We start from the raw sequence: 14650 nt of genomic DNA on the forward strand, positions 1-14650 counted from the left end.
GGGCAGGGATGCACAGCAGGGAAAACGATCCTGGCATCTAGTTAGTACACGTTCACGTCTCACCAGGTGTGTCAGCCCAAAGTGAGGAGGGCTGGCATTCCATCTCTCAACCTCTTGCTAGAAGGTTCTTTCAATAACTCGCATTTAGCAACATGACTTCTACAGGTCATGAACATAAGTTAGTCCCTGGAGGTCTTGGGCGGGGGGAGGTGAGGAGTCTGCAGGAGAACGTCAGTGAAGGCATCCATCTGTAAACGGCAGATGGAGACCTGGGTCCTCCCGCAATCAAGCCTCATACACACTAGAAGGCTTATTTACTTAAACTTGAAACCAATTCGCTACATAGACAATAATTTAAATTAAGTTGAATCTGGGTGCAGATTTAAAACCTCTCCCCCCTCTAAATCTCCCTGAAGTGACTGCTGTAGGAGAGAGCAAGCCTGATGGCTCCTCCTGCTCAGGCTCTGAGGTGGAAGCACTCAAACCTTTGTACTCTTTGAAGCCTCCACGGCTTCAGCCACAAACCTCAGCCCAAACTCACTGGTTGCAGTTTTTCCTCACCGAGCCTGGCTGACCCCTGAGCTGGGCTTGGGCAGAGGCTGGGGCTGGCACCCCACTCCGGCCTGTGAGGCCACGGCTGGCACCCCCGCCCTGGTCCACACAGCCCTGGGCTCAGTGCTGACATCCCAGGGAGGATGGGCTCATGGTCAGGCTCCAGGCGCTGCTGCTGCTCCCAGGACATGCCCTCATTCTGTCCCTCCTTGATATGTAGAAATCTAGCTCATTGTTCAAGAATCCCACTTTATATTTTGTTTCCTCAAGAGATATTCTTAGGCCCCTTTGAATTTCCATCCTTATAATCTGACTGAAGAAATTACTGGTTTTCCCTCCTGGTTATTGAGGATCAGGCAAGTTTTCTTCAGCAGAGATGCTGGGGCAAGGGGCCTGTGGTCACCCTTTCTGCACAGTCAGTCCTCTAATCCCCTCAGGCCTCCTTGGCTGAACACTGGAAAGGCAGAGCGCCAACAACATATCATTTTCCCCCTAGGAAATCAACATCTTGGCACACAGCACTCCGTTTAAGGAAAAAATCTGAGAAAAAAGATAAAGACGGCAAAAGGGAAGGCAAGTTGGAGAACGGTTACGGAAAATCACGGGCAGGGCTCAGCAACAAGGTGTCTGTGAAGGTGAGTGGGCGTGCATCCAGGGACCCCAATGAGCACAGGAGGCTCGCTCCGTGCCAGGGCCCAAGGGGTGCCGGGCACTCAGAAGGACTGGGCCTGGGCTTGCCTGGGATTGTCCCCCGCACCCCACCGCCTCCTCTGCCTTGCAAGGAGCATGCTGCGGGGACTTCTGAGGAGGCGCTGTGGGACTGTGCCGGTGGGCACAGGTGTGCTTTTCAGCAAAGGTACCAAATCCACACGGTCTTACAGCCAGGTACACATGTGCATACTTCCCCAGGTGTCACATCTTACAAAGAACAACATGTGGTTTCCAGGTGAAGTACGGAGACTTGGTTCTCAAAAACAGAGAGCATGCAAAGACACTGTGTCTGGTGGTCCTTCCTCAGCCCACCAGACACAGTGTCTTTGCATGCTCTCTGTTTTTGAGAACCAGGGGACTGACAAAGCCCTTTGGGGCTGCTGTAAACAGCTTCTACCTGTTGCCATGGAGTCAATTCCAACTCACAGTAACCCTATAGGGCAGAGCAGAACTACCCCGTAGGATTTCTTTATGGAAGCATACTGCCACATCTTTCTCCCATGGAGCAGCTGGTGGGTTCCAACTGCCAACCTTTTGGTTCGCAGAAGAGTGCTTAACCACTGCATCACAAGGGTTCCTTATCCAGCTTTTACTCTTCTGTAATCAGATTGCCCTAACCTGTGGAGGTTTCACCTGGAGAAAAGCAAACCTCTCCTGAAAGGGAATCCAAGCACCTGGGCAGAGCACGGGCTGCCACATATGAGGCAAGCCACAGCAGCTGACCCAGCCCCTGGGAGGAAGTAGATGGCTCTGCTCAGCCATGTTTGGGGGCGGGGTGTAGGAAGGAGAAAAAACACCCAAATTAAGATGACGTGAAGCTTCCACAGGCATTTAAAGACAATGAAAACAGTCGTGACCTGTCCTGATTAAAACCCAGACAGGTCAAATTACATTTCTCTTTTCAGAAAAAATTTTAGCCCTGGATTGAAAGTAATACCCCTTAAAATAGTTTTTCATTTTGGTTGATACCTGTTTGCTTTTCCATTTCAGCTTCTCAATCCCAACTACATTTATGATGGTGAGTTCTGTTACAGTTTTCTTCTGTCTTGGAGACTTACAGTTGTCTTCTGTCTTGGAGACTAGAGGTCTAGGGAGCGTCTCACAACACTCCCGTGTAGCCTTGGCATGTTTTTCTGTGGTGCCGGGGGCTTGGGCAGCGACCCCTGTCTTACTGGTTTGTCAGGGAGGTGTCGCTGGGCTCCAGCTCAGGAGGGGAGCTCAGGCCACCTGGTTCTGACCTGCTCCTTCCCCTTCCAGTTCCCCCAGAATTTGTCATTCCATTGAGTGAGGTCACGTGTGAGACAGGGGAGACCGTTGTTCTTAGATGTCGCGTTTGTGGCCGCCCCAAGGCCTCCATTACCTGGAAGGGCCCTGAACACAACACCTTGAACAACGATGGTCATTACAGCATCTCCTACAGGTGAGGGGGCCCTCGGGGTCAGGGTCGCTGGCTGAGGGGTAGGGTCGCGGTGTGCAGCTGAGGTGCCCCCCTCACTGTGACTGACGTGTCTGCTTCCTTGGTCACCTTCAGCACTCACTGCTCCCATGAGGGAACACGTTCGTTCCTGGGTGTGCAGTGGGAACCACTTAACATCCCTCCTCAGCCCTTGGGCTCCTAGTTCCCACGGCCCTGAAGGGGAGGTTAGATGTTGGGCTGGCGACGTGGTGCTGAGCCTTCCTGATGCCCGCATGTCCCCCGTGTGGCAGTGACTTAGGAGAGGCCGCCCTGAAGATCGTTGGTGCGACCACAGAGGACGACGGCCTCTACACGTGCATCGCAGTGAACGACATGGGCGCCGCCTCATCGTCGGCCAGCCTGAGGGTTCTAGGTAAGCTGCCCTGAGCAGCCGGCAGGTCCCACTTACCTGGGTGAGGCAGCATTTCAGCAGTCTCCCCAAGTCCCTCCCCCGACCAAAGATGTAGCCTTCCAGAAGAGAGCTGCAAGTTCAGACCACAGTCACCAGGAGGGTGACCTGCAGCACCCCTCACAGGCCTGGAAGGCAGGAAAGAGAGTGAGGATATGGGCAGTAAAGGCCTCTAACCACCCCCACTTGGCATTAGAGCCTCTAGCGACCAGCCTCTGAGTTGGGACCAAGGGCTTCCTGTGCCCACGGAACTTACAGACATGTCTGTTACCGGGTTTTCCAGTTGATGCTTTGATGCTCAGAGAATCTAACCTAAGTTGGTCTCATTTAGACCTGAAATAAAAAGGAAGGAAAAGGGGGTAAAGTGGGCCAAGCACCAGCGTACCAGACTCTGTGCCTATGTCCTGAGTCCTCATGGCTACCCTGCTGGGGAGTTTTGTCCTCCCCGTACTTGCACTGCAGGGCCGCACATCTCCACTCTAAAGCCCTCACACTCTCCTCAGCTAAGCCATAAGCCACTCAGGTAAAAGTCCACACCTGAGGCCTCTTTAAACTTCCTTCAGCTCTTGAGGGGTGTCTCACCGCAGTTCAGGGAAGGCCCACAAGGCCACGCAAGGCTGTGGAGGGCGCCCACCGGCCCCCCAGGCATGGGAAGCTGGAAAAATCCAACGTAGACAGTGATTAGAGGCCTGGCGTGCCCTGCACGCAGACAGGAAACAGAATTCCATCTCAAGCTTTACCTCATACACTGTAAGCTCACTGAAGCATTCTGAATTTTGGGTAGCCTTTGGATCTGAGATTACAGAACCACTGACTTTCACATTTTAAAAAGATCTGCCAGAGATTACGCAGGTGGCTTTTTACCTTCAATCAGTAGTGAGAGCGTAGGGAGTCAGAAGAGACCGTCCTCCTGGGGAGACGCCAGTAGGGAGGTCATGGAAGAGGAAGCAGTGTGTGTTGGTCACGTAATCCATCCACTGCCCCCAGCGGTCATTAGAAGACGAACGTCTCACCTTGTAACATGGCCCTCTCCAGGTGACCTCACCATCTCTCTGAGAAGCCAGTTTATTTGCAGTCATCAACGCTTTGTTGTTTTGTTTTCATCGGTGTGTTTGTCAACCACATAACACATGGTTCCTGTGCTGTCTGTGTGGAGGTTGGCCCACCAGCTGCCAGAGCCGTGAGCCTACTCCCTCCTGGCCCCACTGCCTCCAGAGCCTCCCGTGTTTAGGAAGCAGAGGGCTGGTCCGCAGTCCCTCTCTGAGTCAGGGCTACAGGAGGCACTCCTGAGTCTGGAGTCGTCAGCATTGCAGCCACGAGGATGTGTGCAAGGGTTTGTAATTGTGCCAGAGAAGGGCACAAAAAGAAAGCCCTGTGTGTCACTAGTCAGGGTTGTGGTGACCTCTGGGGAGAAAAGAGGTGCGATGGTTTGGGTGGGCTGAGCAAGAGAGGTTCTGGGTATTGCAGTGCTCTGTTTCTTGGTCTGATGGCGCTTAAGGAGTTGACGTTTATGGTTTGTGCACATTTCTGCATGTATGTAATACTAATTAAAAAAAACAAGCAAACCCATTCAAAAGGAAAAAAGAGTAGAGAAATATTGCCTTTTTGGAGGTACAAGTCCATTTTTTTTTTTTTAATTGTGGTAAAGTATGTAACGCAAAACATTTGCCATTTCAGTCATTCTTAAGTGTACAGTTCAGTGACAGTTATGTTCACCTTGTTCTACAACCATCGCCACTGTCTGTGGCCCAATTTTTTCATCCCCCTTAACTGAACCTCAGTATTTCTCAGTGGGATTTGGTAGATGTTTCAAAATGGTGAGGTAGCTTTGTTTTTATAAGCGAGACTCTGTGTGTAATTCCTCACCTGGGTGGTAGAAGCTGTGAGTAGCAAAGCGTTAGCTGTCCAGACAGTGGGAGTTAGTGCAGCCAGAACCTTAGCTCACCGCTACCAGCATTAACAAAGCAGACCACCAAGAGAGGTGGGCCCTTGGGTGTAAGTGACTGTGTCCTTCAGTGACGACGTCTTTAGCACTTTGTGTGTGCTGGAGGATCTGACCTGGTGAAGTTTACAATGCATAGAGGCAAGGAACGCTGCTAGTTAGAAGTGGGGAGCCCCAGCAGAGGTGCTAATGGTTGGCTATGGGAGGAGATGACGTCCACCTGTGAGTGGATCAAGGAGGGCTTCATGGAGGAGGTGACATCACCCCACGGACCCTTGATAAACGAGCTCAGATGTGGACATGGTTTAAAGAAATTTCATTCCAGATGACCACCTGGGCAGAGGTGAGACCACCTGGGCTCAGGTTGTATATTTTTAAAAAAGAGTCACTGTCAAGTCGATTTCAACTCATAGCGACCCTATAGGACAGTAGAACTGGAAGGAGACTGCCACATCTTTCTAACACAGAGCAACTGGTGAGTTTGAACCACCGACCTTTTGGTTAGCAGCTGAGCACTTAACCACTACACCGCCAGGGCTCCTTCAGGCTGAGGTGAAAGGTGAAGTAGGAAATCAGGGTGGAGAAAGAAGGCTAGGTAGGTGAGATCATGACTGTTGCAGCCAGGAAACGCCTGGGAGCAGATGGGAACTGCGCTCCCCACGGCCGACGGGCAGCCAACTGGGGTGATTCAGACTCGGCCTGCATTGTACTTTTTGCAGGATGACTGCAGAGAGGATCGATGGGTTTCCCTTTGCCATACATACTATTAGATCCATTACTCACGGGTGGCGGAACTATACGGGCCGTTGTCTAAAAAAATGCTGTTCGTGTTTCCAGCTTGTAATGGTTTACTAACCCTGTAAGCTCTGCGAACGTTAATGAACTTAATCCACTGAGCCGTGGTTTCTCGGGACTGAGGGAGCACGTTAAGCTGACAGACCTGCCCAATGCGAGTTGGTGTGGCTAGTGACTAAGAGGGGACAGTCTGTCCAATCAAAAGAAAACACGGGCCACATATGTCACGGTAAAATCGTTCTCATTGCTTGAAAAAGAAACAGGTGAAATTAGTTATGTTAATTAACATACTCCAAGAGCGCCAAAGTGTTTTGATTTCAACGTAAAATCAATATTTTACATTTTTTTTTTTTTTTAGTCTGGTGCATCTTAGTTCCTACAAGCCATGATTATTGTCATTATTGCCTTCACTCTCTTTGTCATTGGGTGCCGTCTGGTGGATTCCGAGCCACAGCGACCCCACATGACAGTAGAGCTGCCCTACGTGGTGTTCTAGGCTACAGTCTTTATAGGAGCAGGTGGCCAGGTCTTTCTCCTGCAGAGCCTCTCGTCAGTTGGAACCGCCAACCTTTTCCTCAGCAGCTGAGTGTTTAACCTTTGCGCCATCAGGGCTCCTTTTTTTTCCCCCTAACAAAATTATTACCGAGCTATTTTGCATTCTTTTTTCTCATACCGAGTCCCCACATCTGGTGCTTGTTTTACACGTACAGTACATTTTCCTTCAGACAAGCCACACTTCAGCACTGTGGTCACGGTGCTGGCCCGCACAGGCCCGTAGACTTCTTACCCAGGCAGCTCTGCAGAAAGCTGGGATCAGGATCCTCTAGGGTCCTGTAGGGTCCCTGTGGATCGGAAAGGATTTGACAGCAGTGGTGTGGTTTGCCCATGAGCTCAGAATCCTCAAGCTCAGAGGAGATGCTGCTCTCCTTGCAGGTCCAGGGAGTGACGGGATCATGGTGACCTGGAAGGACAACTTCGACGCCTTCTACAGTGAGGTGGCTGAGCTCGGCAGGTACGATACAAAACCAGGGCCCCCGCAGACAGAGCAGAGCCAGATGTGACACAGCTTAAGAGGAGACTGATAAAGTTAAAACCTGCATCATATCAGCAGTTGGACATTACGTGTATCATAGCAGAAGCGTGACCTGTGGTCACCTTTCCTCCACCAGTATTTGCCATCTAAGAAAGCCTTTTTCTGCAAGAATTTCAGGAGAGATTCAGGCCTCAGACCCCAAGCCATCCACTGTATGTCATGAACTAATGCCTCCCCTATCTAGTATATTTCTAGGTCTATACTGTCCTTAGAAGAAGCAAGTCAGAGTCACCCAAGTAATGACTTCATTTTCTAATAGAAAGCCAGTTGAGAAGGCTGAACGGGCTCTTCACATTTCAGTTGGCCTGGAAACTTAAAAGTGACCCCGTCATTAGATGGAGGATCTGTTAGGACTGGATGAAGCCTGTATGTATGAGCTAGCCGGGCTCACTGGCATCAGGAGGAAGGGGCTGTTTTTCTCCAGAGAAGGCAGCCCCAGCCAGGCAGTGGTCCAGTAGGGCCATCAGCATCCATGCGACACAGCACTCCTGCACACCAGGCATCATGTCCCGTGTGGGAGGAGAAAGGTCAGAGAGGCACGCCAGCTGGGCCTGTCCCTTTTTAAACACTTACCAAGAAACCCCGCCCCGCAGCCCCCTCACAGTCTCACCACCACTGGTCACGTGGCTTCTGCATCTGTAGCTCATAACACATCAACACTCGGCTGTCTTAAAACCACAGCGATGCTTTGTTTCTCATGTGCTGTGGAGAGACTGGGCAGGCATTGTGTGGGTCTCCTGTGCTCAGTCAGCTGGCACACCCTCGCTGACTCTCAGGCCTGGGTGCGGGGCATCACTCCACGTCATCCTTCACCCTGGGCTTCTCCTCATGCTGGTGGAGACATCCCAGGGGAGCAAAAGCAGATGTTGCAAAGCCTCTTCACACAGCCGCACTTCCTCCACATTCCCCCTCATTCTTCCTCCACAGTCCCCCTCATTCTTGGGGTCCGAACCAGACACAGCCAGCCTGGGCTCAGGGTAGGAGACTGCGGGGAGTAGCAGAGAATCTGCGGCTGTCCTTAATCCAGCACCATCTGCCTCGTGGCCTGAGATTTACTTACAGTCCTCAGACATGCAAAATACACAAATCTCTCTGTTGCTGGGTGACTTGTAATGACTCTATGTATGACAGACAAACACTACCTGGCCCTGTGCCACCCTCACAACTGTTGCTATGTTTCAGCCCATTGTAGCTCCCCCAACCCCGCCAAATCTCATTATACCAATAGGCTCAGGCTTAAGGTCCAAGATCTTGCCATCCAAAATTCTCAACGCAGATAAGGCTCCCCGGAGTGGTTCATTGGGTACGATGAGACCTGTGAAGTGGAGAGAGGAGTTACCTGCCCCGACACATGCAGCATGCACGCACACACATAGGCAGTGTGTGCACATATAGACAGCATGCACACACAGGCAGTGTGTGCACAGACAGCACACAGGCAATGCAGCACACGTACGCAGGTAGTGTGTGCACATACATCACAGGCAACGCAGCATGTACGCACACAGGTAGCGTGTGCACACAGCATGCATGCACGCAGCATGCACACACAGTGCAGCACGCACACCCATAGGCAGTGTGTGCGCACTTAGCATCCACACACACAGGCAGCAAGTATGTCAAACAAGGGCAAGGCATCAGAAGGTGACTGCGACAGACACTGCTGTTCAAAACGTGAGTGGGAGCGAGGTGACCAGGAGGCACCGAGTAGGTCATCCCAAACATCTTTTCTTTACCAGATGATGAAAGTTTCCCATGAGAACAAAAGGGAAAGCTGTCTTCTAAGGCCTAGGGCTTGAAAGTCTCCGAATACCACTTCTGCCCCATTCAGTTGGTCAGAGGAAGGCACGTGATCCAGATGCAGGGATGAGGAAATCAGCTCTGCTTCTAGACGGCAGAAATGACGGAGTCCCACGGCTGTGGGCATTATTCCCTGGGGCCACCATGGCCTCCTAAACCAGCTTCTGCACAGAAGTGGCTGGGGGAGCAGGGGCTGTGGACGGGGCTTGGGCCATCAACCAGTGGAGACCACCCTGGTTCAGCCCCTGCTCAGAAGTGGCTGGGGGAGCAGGGGCTGTGGATGAGGTTTGGATCTTCAACCAGTGGAGACCACCCTGGTTCAGCCCCTGCTCAGAAGTGGCTGGGGGAGCAGGGGCTGTGGACGGGGCTTGGGCCATCAACCAGTGGATACCACCTTGGTTCAGACCCTGTATGTTGAGTCTTTTCTCCTCAACACATCTCAGCATCCCTGAGCAATTGTCTTCTCAACCTCTTCTCCAGAGGCAGGTTCTCTGTCGTTAAGAAATGTGATCAGAAAGGAACCAAACGAGCAGTGGCCACCAAGTTTGTGAACAAGAAGTTGATGAAGCGCGACCAGGTCACCCATGAGCTGGGAATCCTGCAGAACCTCCAGCACCCCCTCCTCGTTGGCCTCCTTGATACGTTTGAGACCCCCACCAGTTACGTCCTGGTTCTAGAAATGTGCGTATGCACCTGGCTTAACTCCCCTCCTTATCGCCACAGCCTCAACTTCGAGTGCTTTCCTTTCTCGGGGGTAGGGGGTGGGGCGCGGGGAGGGGGGATGCTCCCTAAGTACAGGTGATAGAAACTGGGATTTTAGAATTCACAGAGCTTCTAAAGCACGTGCTCACTATTAGAGGGCACGGTGTAAGGCTTTACAGTAAAGACAAACGGGAAGTCGAGGCTTCAGTCTGTGCTGTGCGTCATGGGAACCAACACACCCTGCATTGGAGCAGCTCTGTCTCCATGCTGGCTTTCAGACAACCTGGAGATGCCACAGGTTTCCAAGGGGCCCAGAGCACTCAGCCATGTGGGCACTGTCCATGGATCCCAAGGTTGACCTGAAACCATGCATCTGCTCAGGGCAGTCCTTGCTCAGAGGGACGGTTGGCGTGGTCTGTCTGAGACCTGCTTGCGTCCGCTTCTTCAGGCATCTGGCTCCACCCCAGGCCAGTGCTGTCTCGGGCCTCCTGCCAGTGGAAAGGACTGAGTAGAGGGGAAAGGTGAGTGCACTTCCCCTGAGAAGTGAACACTGCGCACTTTAGCAGAGCAGCCTCGCTAGGACCCATGGGCTTGGTGGCTTCTGTGTGAGGCCTTAGTAAACAGTTCAGATGTTGGAAAACCCATGATCCTAGAGCAGCGGTCCTCAACTGGGGGCAGCTTTGCCCCCCAGGGGATAGCTGGAAGCATCTAGAGACATTTTTGGCTGTCCGACATTGCGGGGGAGGATTTGCTACCGACATCTTCATACCCTTCATGCGTTCATGCCCTTCATGCGTTCTCTACGAAACATCTTTGCATTTAGCTTTTTAAAAAATCCTGTTCTCCTTTTAGGGGAATCATTTCATACATCTCTGTAGACCTCCAGCTTATTTCCCACTTTGCCACTACTCATTAGTTAATCCACTTGTAGGTGGGAATTTAGCAGAACCTTCCACGAAGTCCCACTGAGGCAGGTCCACCATGAGGCTGGAGCGAGCTTTGGCCCTTGTCTTGCATAGGCTCCTCCAACGCCCTGTACCTGACTTTCTGTTCCTTGTGTTCTTTTGCTTAAAGGAGGGGCCCGTCTGGTTCTAGAAGCTTGCCGACTGATAGCAACTGTGTATCTTCCCCAGGGACTTTTAACAAGAGTGGTTGCTAGACTCCTTGTCAAAACTTTCCTACAAGGTTTAAAATGTCACTGCTTTCAGCTGTCATTTTTTTCAGTGGAGAACTAAATGGTTTGGCTTCACCGTACGGGTTGATAGGATTTATTTTTGTAACAAATCACGACTGCATTCTCACAGACAGCTGACTACCCGGTACTAGACAAGGGGTGATCTTCCTCTACAGTTCTGTTTGGCAAACAAAGAGGGCACCATAGACCAGTGGTTTAGAGAGCCGGGGCCAGACCAAAACAAACCCATCGTCATCAGGTCACTTCTGACTCACGGCGGCAACCCCGTGTGTCACAGAGGAGAACTGCTCCACAGGGGTTTTTTACTGTAATTTTTGTGGAAGCAGGTCGTCAGGTCTTCCAAAGTGCCACTAGGTGGGTTCAGACCACCAAGCTTTAGGTTAGTCATCAAGCACAAACTGTTTGCACCACCCAGGGACCTTCTGGGGCCAGACCAGCTGGTTCCAATTCCAGCTTCTGTGCTTAGGAGCTGTATGACCTTGAGAAAGCTACTTTGCGCCTTTCCTTCCTCATCTGTACAACGGGGACCATGACAGCTCTTTCCTCAGAGCGTTTTCACAAGGATTAAATGAGCTGATACAAAGCGTTTAGTCCCTGGGGCATGTGCAGTGTTGTATAAAGTCATTTCAGAGTAGGAAGACTTTTGAGTCCAGCTTGAAGCACCTACTGTATTGTCTGTTTATTTACGTTATCTCGTTCTCTATTCACATCACCCATTTTACAGATGAGGAAACTAAGGCTCAGAGAGGTGGCATGACTTCATTTTCTCATTCAGCAGATGCGTACAGAAGGCCTCCTGGGCCAGGCCCTGCCCCTGCAGCTTGTGCATGGGTGTGTCCAATCACCAACCAAGGCAGGCGCCTGATCTTTCTCTGTGGCACCACCCAGTTCCCTCTAAGTTCAGGGATACTTCGTTGCCCACTGACATCTTCACAATGAAGTTTTAAAAAAAAATCACTGTTTATATAGCCATGCCTTCAGGTGGAGGGATAATTCTGAAACATGGTGAAACATTAATAGTGGGGGCCAGGTACAACGTGTTCACCGCTTGTCAGGCCAAGGAGCAGCCCCTAACCACTGTCTCACGTGCCTGTCCCCACAGGGCTGACCAAGGCCGTCTTCTGGACTGTGTGGTGCGATGGGGAAACCTCACTGAGGGGAAGATCAGGATGTACCTGGGGGAGGTGCTGGAAGCCGTCCGATACCTTCACAACTGCAGGATCGCACACCTGGACCTAAAGGTGGGTGGGGCGCCGGGGGCCCAGAGTCCAGGGGACTGTGGACAAATGCAAGGTCATGGAAATGAGAATCCAGAAGAACACTGATTCTCTGTTTAAAGAATTTACATTCAAGTGATACATAAAATTGGTAAACTACTAGGTAAACGTTTGAGATCTCTGAACATCTCACGAGACTTTCAGTAAGTTGGCTGGTATGGGACTGGTTCAGTTATACCTTAAAAAAGGAAAAGAGTATTATCATTAGTAATGGAAGGAGATGTGAACACCCAGCTTTCTGTCCAACCCCATGTAATGAGGAGACGTGAACACTCTACCCAGCTCTTCGCCAGCCCTGTATAATCAGGCAACTTTACATTGCCAGCCAGAGCAAATCCGTGCTGAACTGGGGCAGCAGTTCCTCCACTTTGGTGCTTCTTTCTAAGGATCGTACCCTGTTTTACACATGCATGAACCGTCTGTTCTAGTTGACTTTGCAGGTTCCTTCCAACACCCTGGCAGTTCCTGTGACCATCACAATTAAGCTTCAGCTGAGGTTAGTCTGCACTGACCACCTTCTCCTGTTTTCTAGCCTGAAAACATCCTGGTAGATCAGAGTTCAGCCAAGCCGACCATCAAGCTGGCTGACTTTGGAGATGCTGTCCAACTCAACACGACCTACTACATCCACCCGCTGCTGGGGAACCCTGAGTTCTCAGCCCCCGAGATCATCCTGGGCAACCCCGTCTCCCTGACCGCGGACACGTGGAGTATTGGAGTGCTCACCTACGTGCTTCTCAGCGGCGTGTCCCCCTTCCTGGACGACAGCGTGGAGGAGACCTGCCTGAACATTTGCCGTCTAGACTTTAGCTTCCCAGACGACTACTTTAAAGGGGTGAGCCAGAAGGCCAAGGACTTTGTGTGCTTCCTCCTACGAGAGGACCCGGCCACGCGGCCCTCGGCGGCACTGTCCCTCCAGGAGCACTGGCTGCAGGCAGGCCACAGCAAGAGCGCGGCCACCCTGGACACGTCCAGACTCACCTCCTTCATTGAGCGGCGCAAACACCAGAACGATGTTGGACCTATCCGTAGCATTAAAAACTTCCTCCAGAGCAGGCTCCTGCCTAGAGTTTGACCTGGCTTGAAGTCCTTTCTCATTCTCTTTCACCTGCCAATCAGCTGTTAATTTGAATTTTGAAGAGGGAAAAAACAAACAAAGGTAAGCCATCAGCTGCCGGTGTATTCATCGTGTGACATTGCCTCCCAAGTGAACTTGGGACTCAGAGCTGAAGCTGAGCTGGGGTGGAGGACCTTCACTGCGCTCTGCAGATGGCAGAGGGAGCACCGCTGTGTCACAGGATTTTATTCAGGTTTCTGCAAAAAATACAACAGATAACTTTTTTAAATGAACAGGAATAGAATTTTGCAAATTTCACATTTTCAAGATTTACTCAAAAAAGAAAAAAAAAATGCCTATGTTCAACCACTGGTGTTAATGAACAAAACAAAGATACTGTACATCTCTGGGGCAGACTCGCCCATGTGGCGCCATGCCCAGGGCCTCCTCTCCAACTCAGTGTCCGCCTGGCCCTGAGCTTTCCCAGCCACCACCTCTGCCGGCGCCTCCCTGGGACACCCGACCGTGCGTTCAACCTCAGACTTTCGCATAAAACTAGAATGAATCGTTTTGCTCTGATGAAATGTAGGCCTTACTTGTATATAAGACTGTCCCTGCCTTCAGTCTGTCCTTCCCCACCGCCTTCCTGCCCATGCCCGCCCGCCTTCTGGGCACACCTTGGGGACCAGAGGGCTCTGCCCATGGAGCAAGGACATCTGGTTGGGACCCCTGCCCCTCCTCTCCCCCACCCCCAAGCCGTCAGTCAGATTGTTGAGCAGTATACAGTCAGATGAAAATACTGTCAATGCACTCATTGGGGGTTTGTTTTTGGGGTTTTTTTTTCTTCTTCTTCTTTTCTTTTTTGGTTTTATTTCATATCATGTGCAATGTTGTGGCTTTAACATTTTATGCAACTATTTATGAAGACCTCTGTTGTACCTGTAATAAATATATAGAAAAAGCACATGCTTCGTACGGTGAGCTTTATGGTTTTGTGTGTGTTGGGGGTGGGCGGGGTGGGGGTCGTAGCCCGGTGCCATCAGTTCCAGATTGAACTCTTCGTGAAATTCGTCAGTTTTGAGGATTGTAAAAAAGTGACTTCATACTCTTGACTATAAAACTGGATAATAGGATAATGTTTTAAAAATTGATTATGCTATTATTCAGAATGCCAAAGTATTATTTTTTTTTTTTTTTTCCTGAAATCAGTCTGGACATTTACTACTTTTTAGACTTTTTGATGTTCAACTTTCTGTAGAAAAATTGGCTGGATTTTGAGCCAATTAAGCCAATTCAGCACCGGCCGTCATGGGGCTGGTATCCAGGCCTTTGTCACTGTGGCAGAACTAGCGCTGGCCCGGGGAGAGGCCTGCAGACAAAGGAGGCTGGTTTCTGGGCACATCTGAATTTTCCTGGATTGTTTTTACCTGTGCTGTATGAAATAACACTAAAAAAAAAAAAAAGAGACCAGCCTGCTCCCCAAGCCAGCCAGACACCTGGGTCTTGAGCCATAAACTGGCATAGTTGAGCTTTGCAGCTTCCAGTGTGTTTTATTTATTCTTTTGTTGGGTTTTTGTTCGTTTCTTCTTGTAAAATTGTACAGAAACTTTTTCAGAGACATTGGATTCAGAACTGGATGTGTATTCGTAACCTCATAACTT

The 14650-nt window shown here is 50.7% G+C and overlaps 1 protein-coding gene across 3 annotated transcripts in view; it reads left to right on the forward strand.

Annotated features, from left to right (window-relative positions):
- The window catches only part of TRIO (trio Rho guanine nucleotide exchange factor), a 423568-nt gene extending 409584 nt beyond the window's left edge, over positions 1–13984 (forward strand). For all 3 annotated transcript variants that reach the window (XM_049861241.1, XM_049861250.1, XM_049861258.1), the window contains 8 exons: positions 1049–1187; positions 2254–2281; positions 2521–2683; positions 2971–3092; positions 6799–6877; positions 9239–9439; positions 11758–11896; positions 12465–13984. In XM_049861241.1, coding sequence (XP_049717198.1) covers positions 1049–1187; positions 2254–2281; positions 2521–2683; positions 2971–3092; positions 6799–6877; positions 9239–9439; positions 11758–11896; positions 12465–13007 — 1414 coding nt within the window. In that variant the 3' untranslated portion in view covers positions 13008–13984. The remainder of the gene's footprint in view (positions 1–1048; positions 1188–2253; positions 2282–2520; positions 2684–2970; positions 3093–6798; positions 6878–9238; positions 9440–11757; positions 11897–12464) is intronic.
- Positions 13985–14650: the final 666 nt, after the last annotated feature.

Source organism: Elephas maximus, chromosome 2, assembly GCF_024166365.1.
Source record: "Elephas maximus indicus isolate mEleMax1 chromosome 2, mEleMax1 primary haplotype, whole genome shotgun sequence".
In the NCBI taxonomy this organism is placed as follows: domain Eukaryota; kingdom Metazoa; phylum Chordata; class Mammalia; order Proboscidea; family Elephantidae; genus Elephas; species Elephas maximus.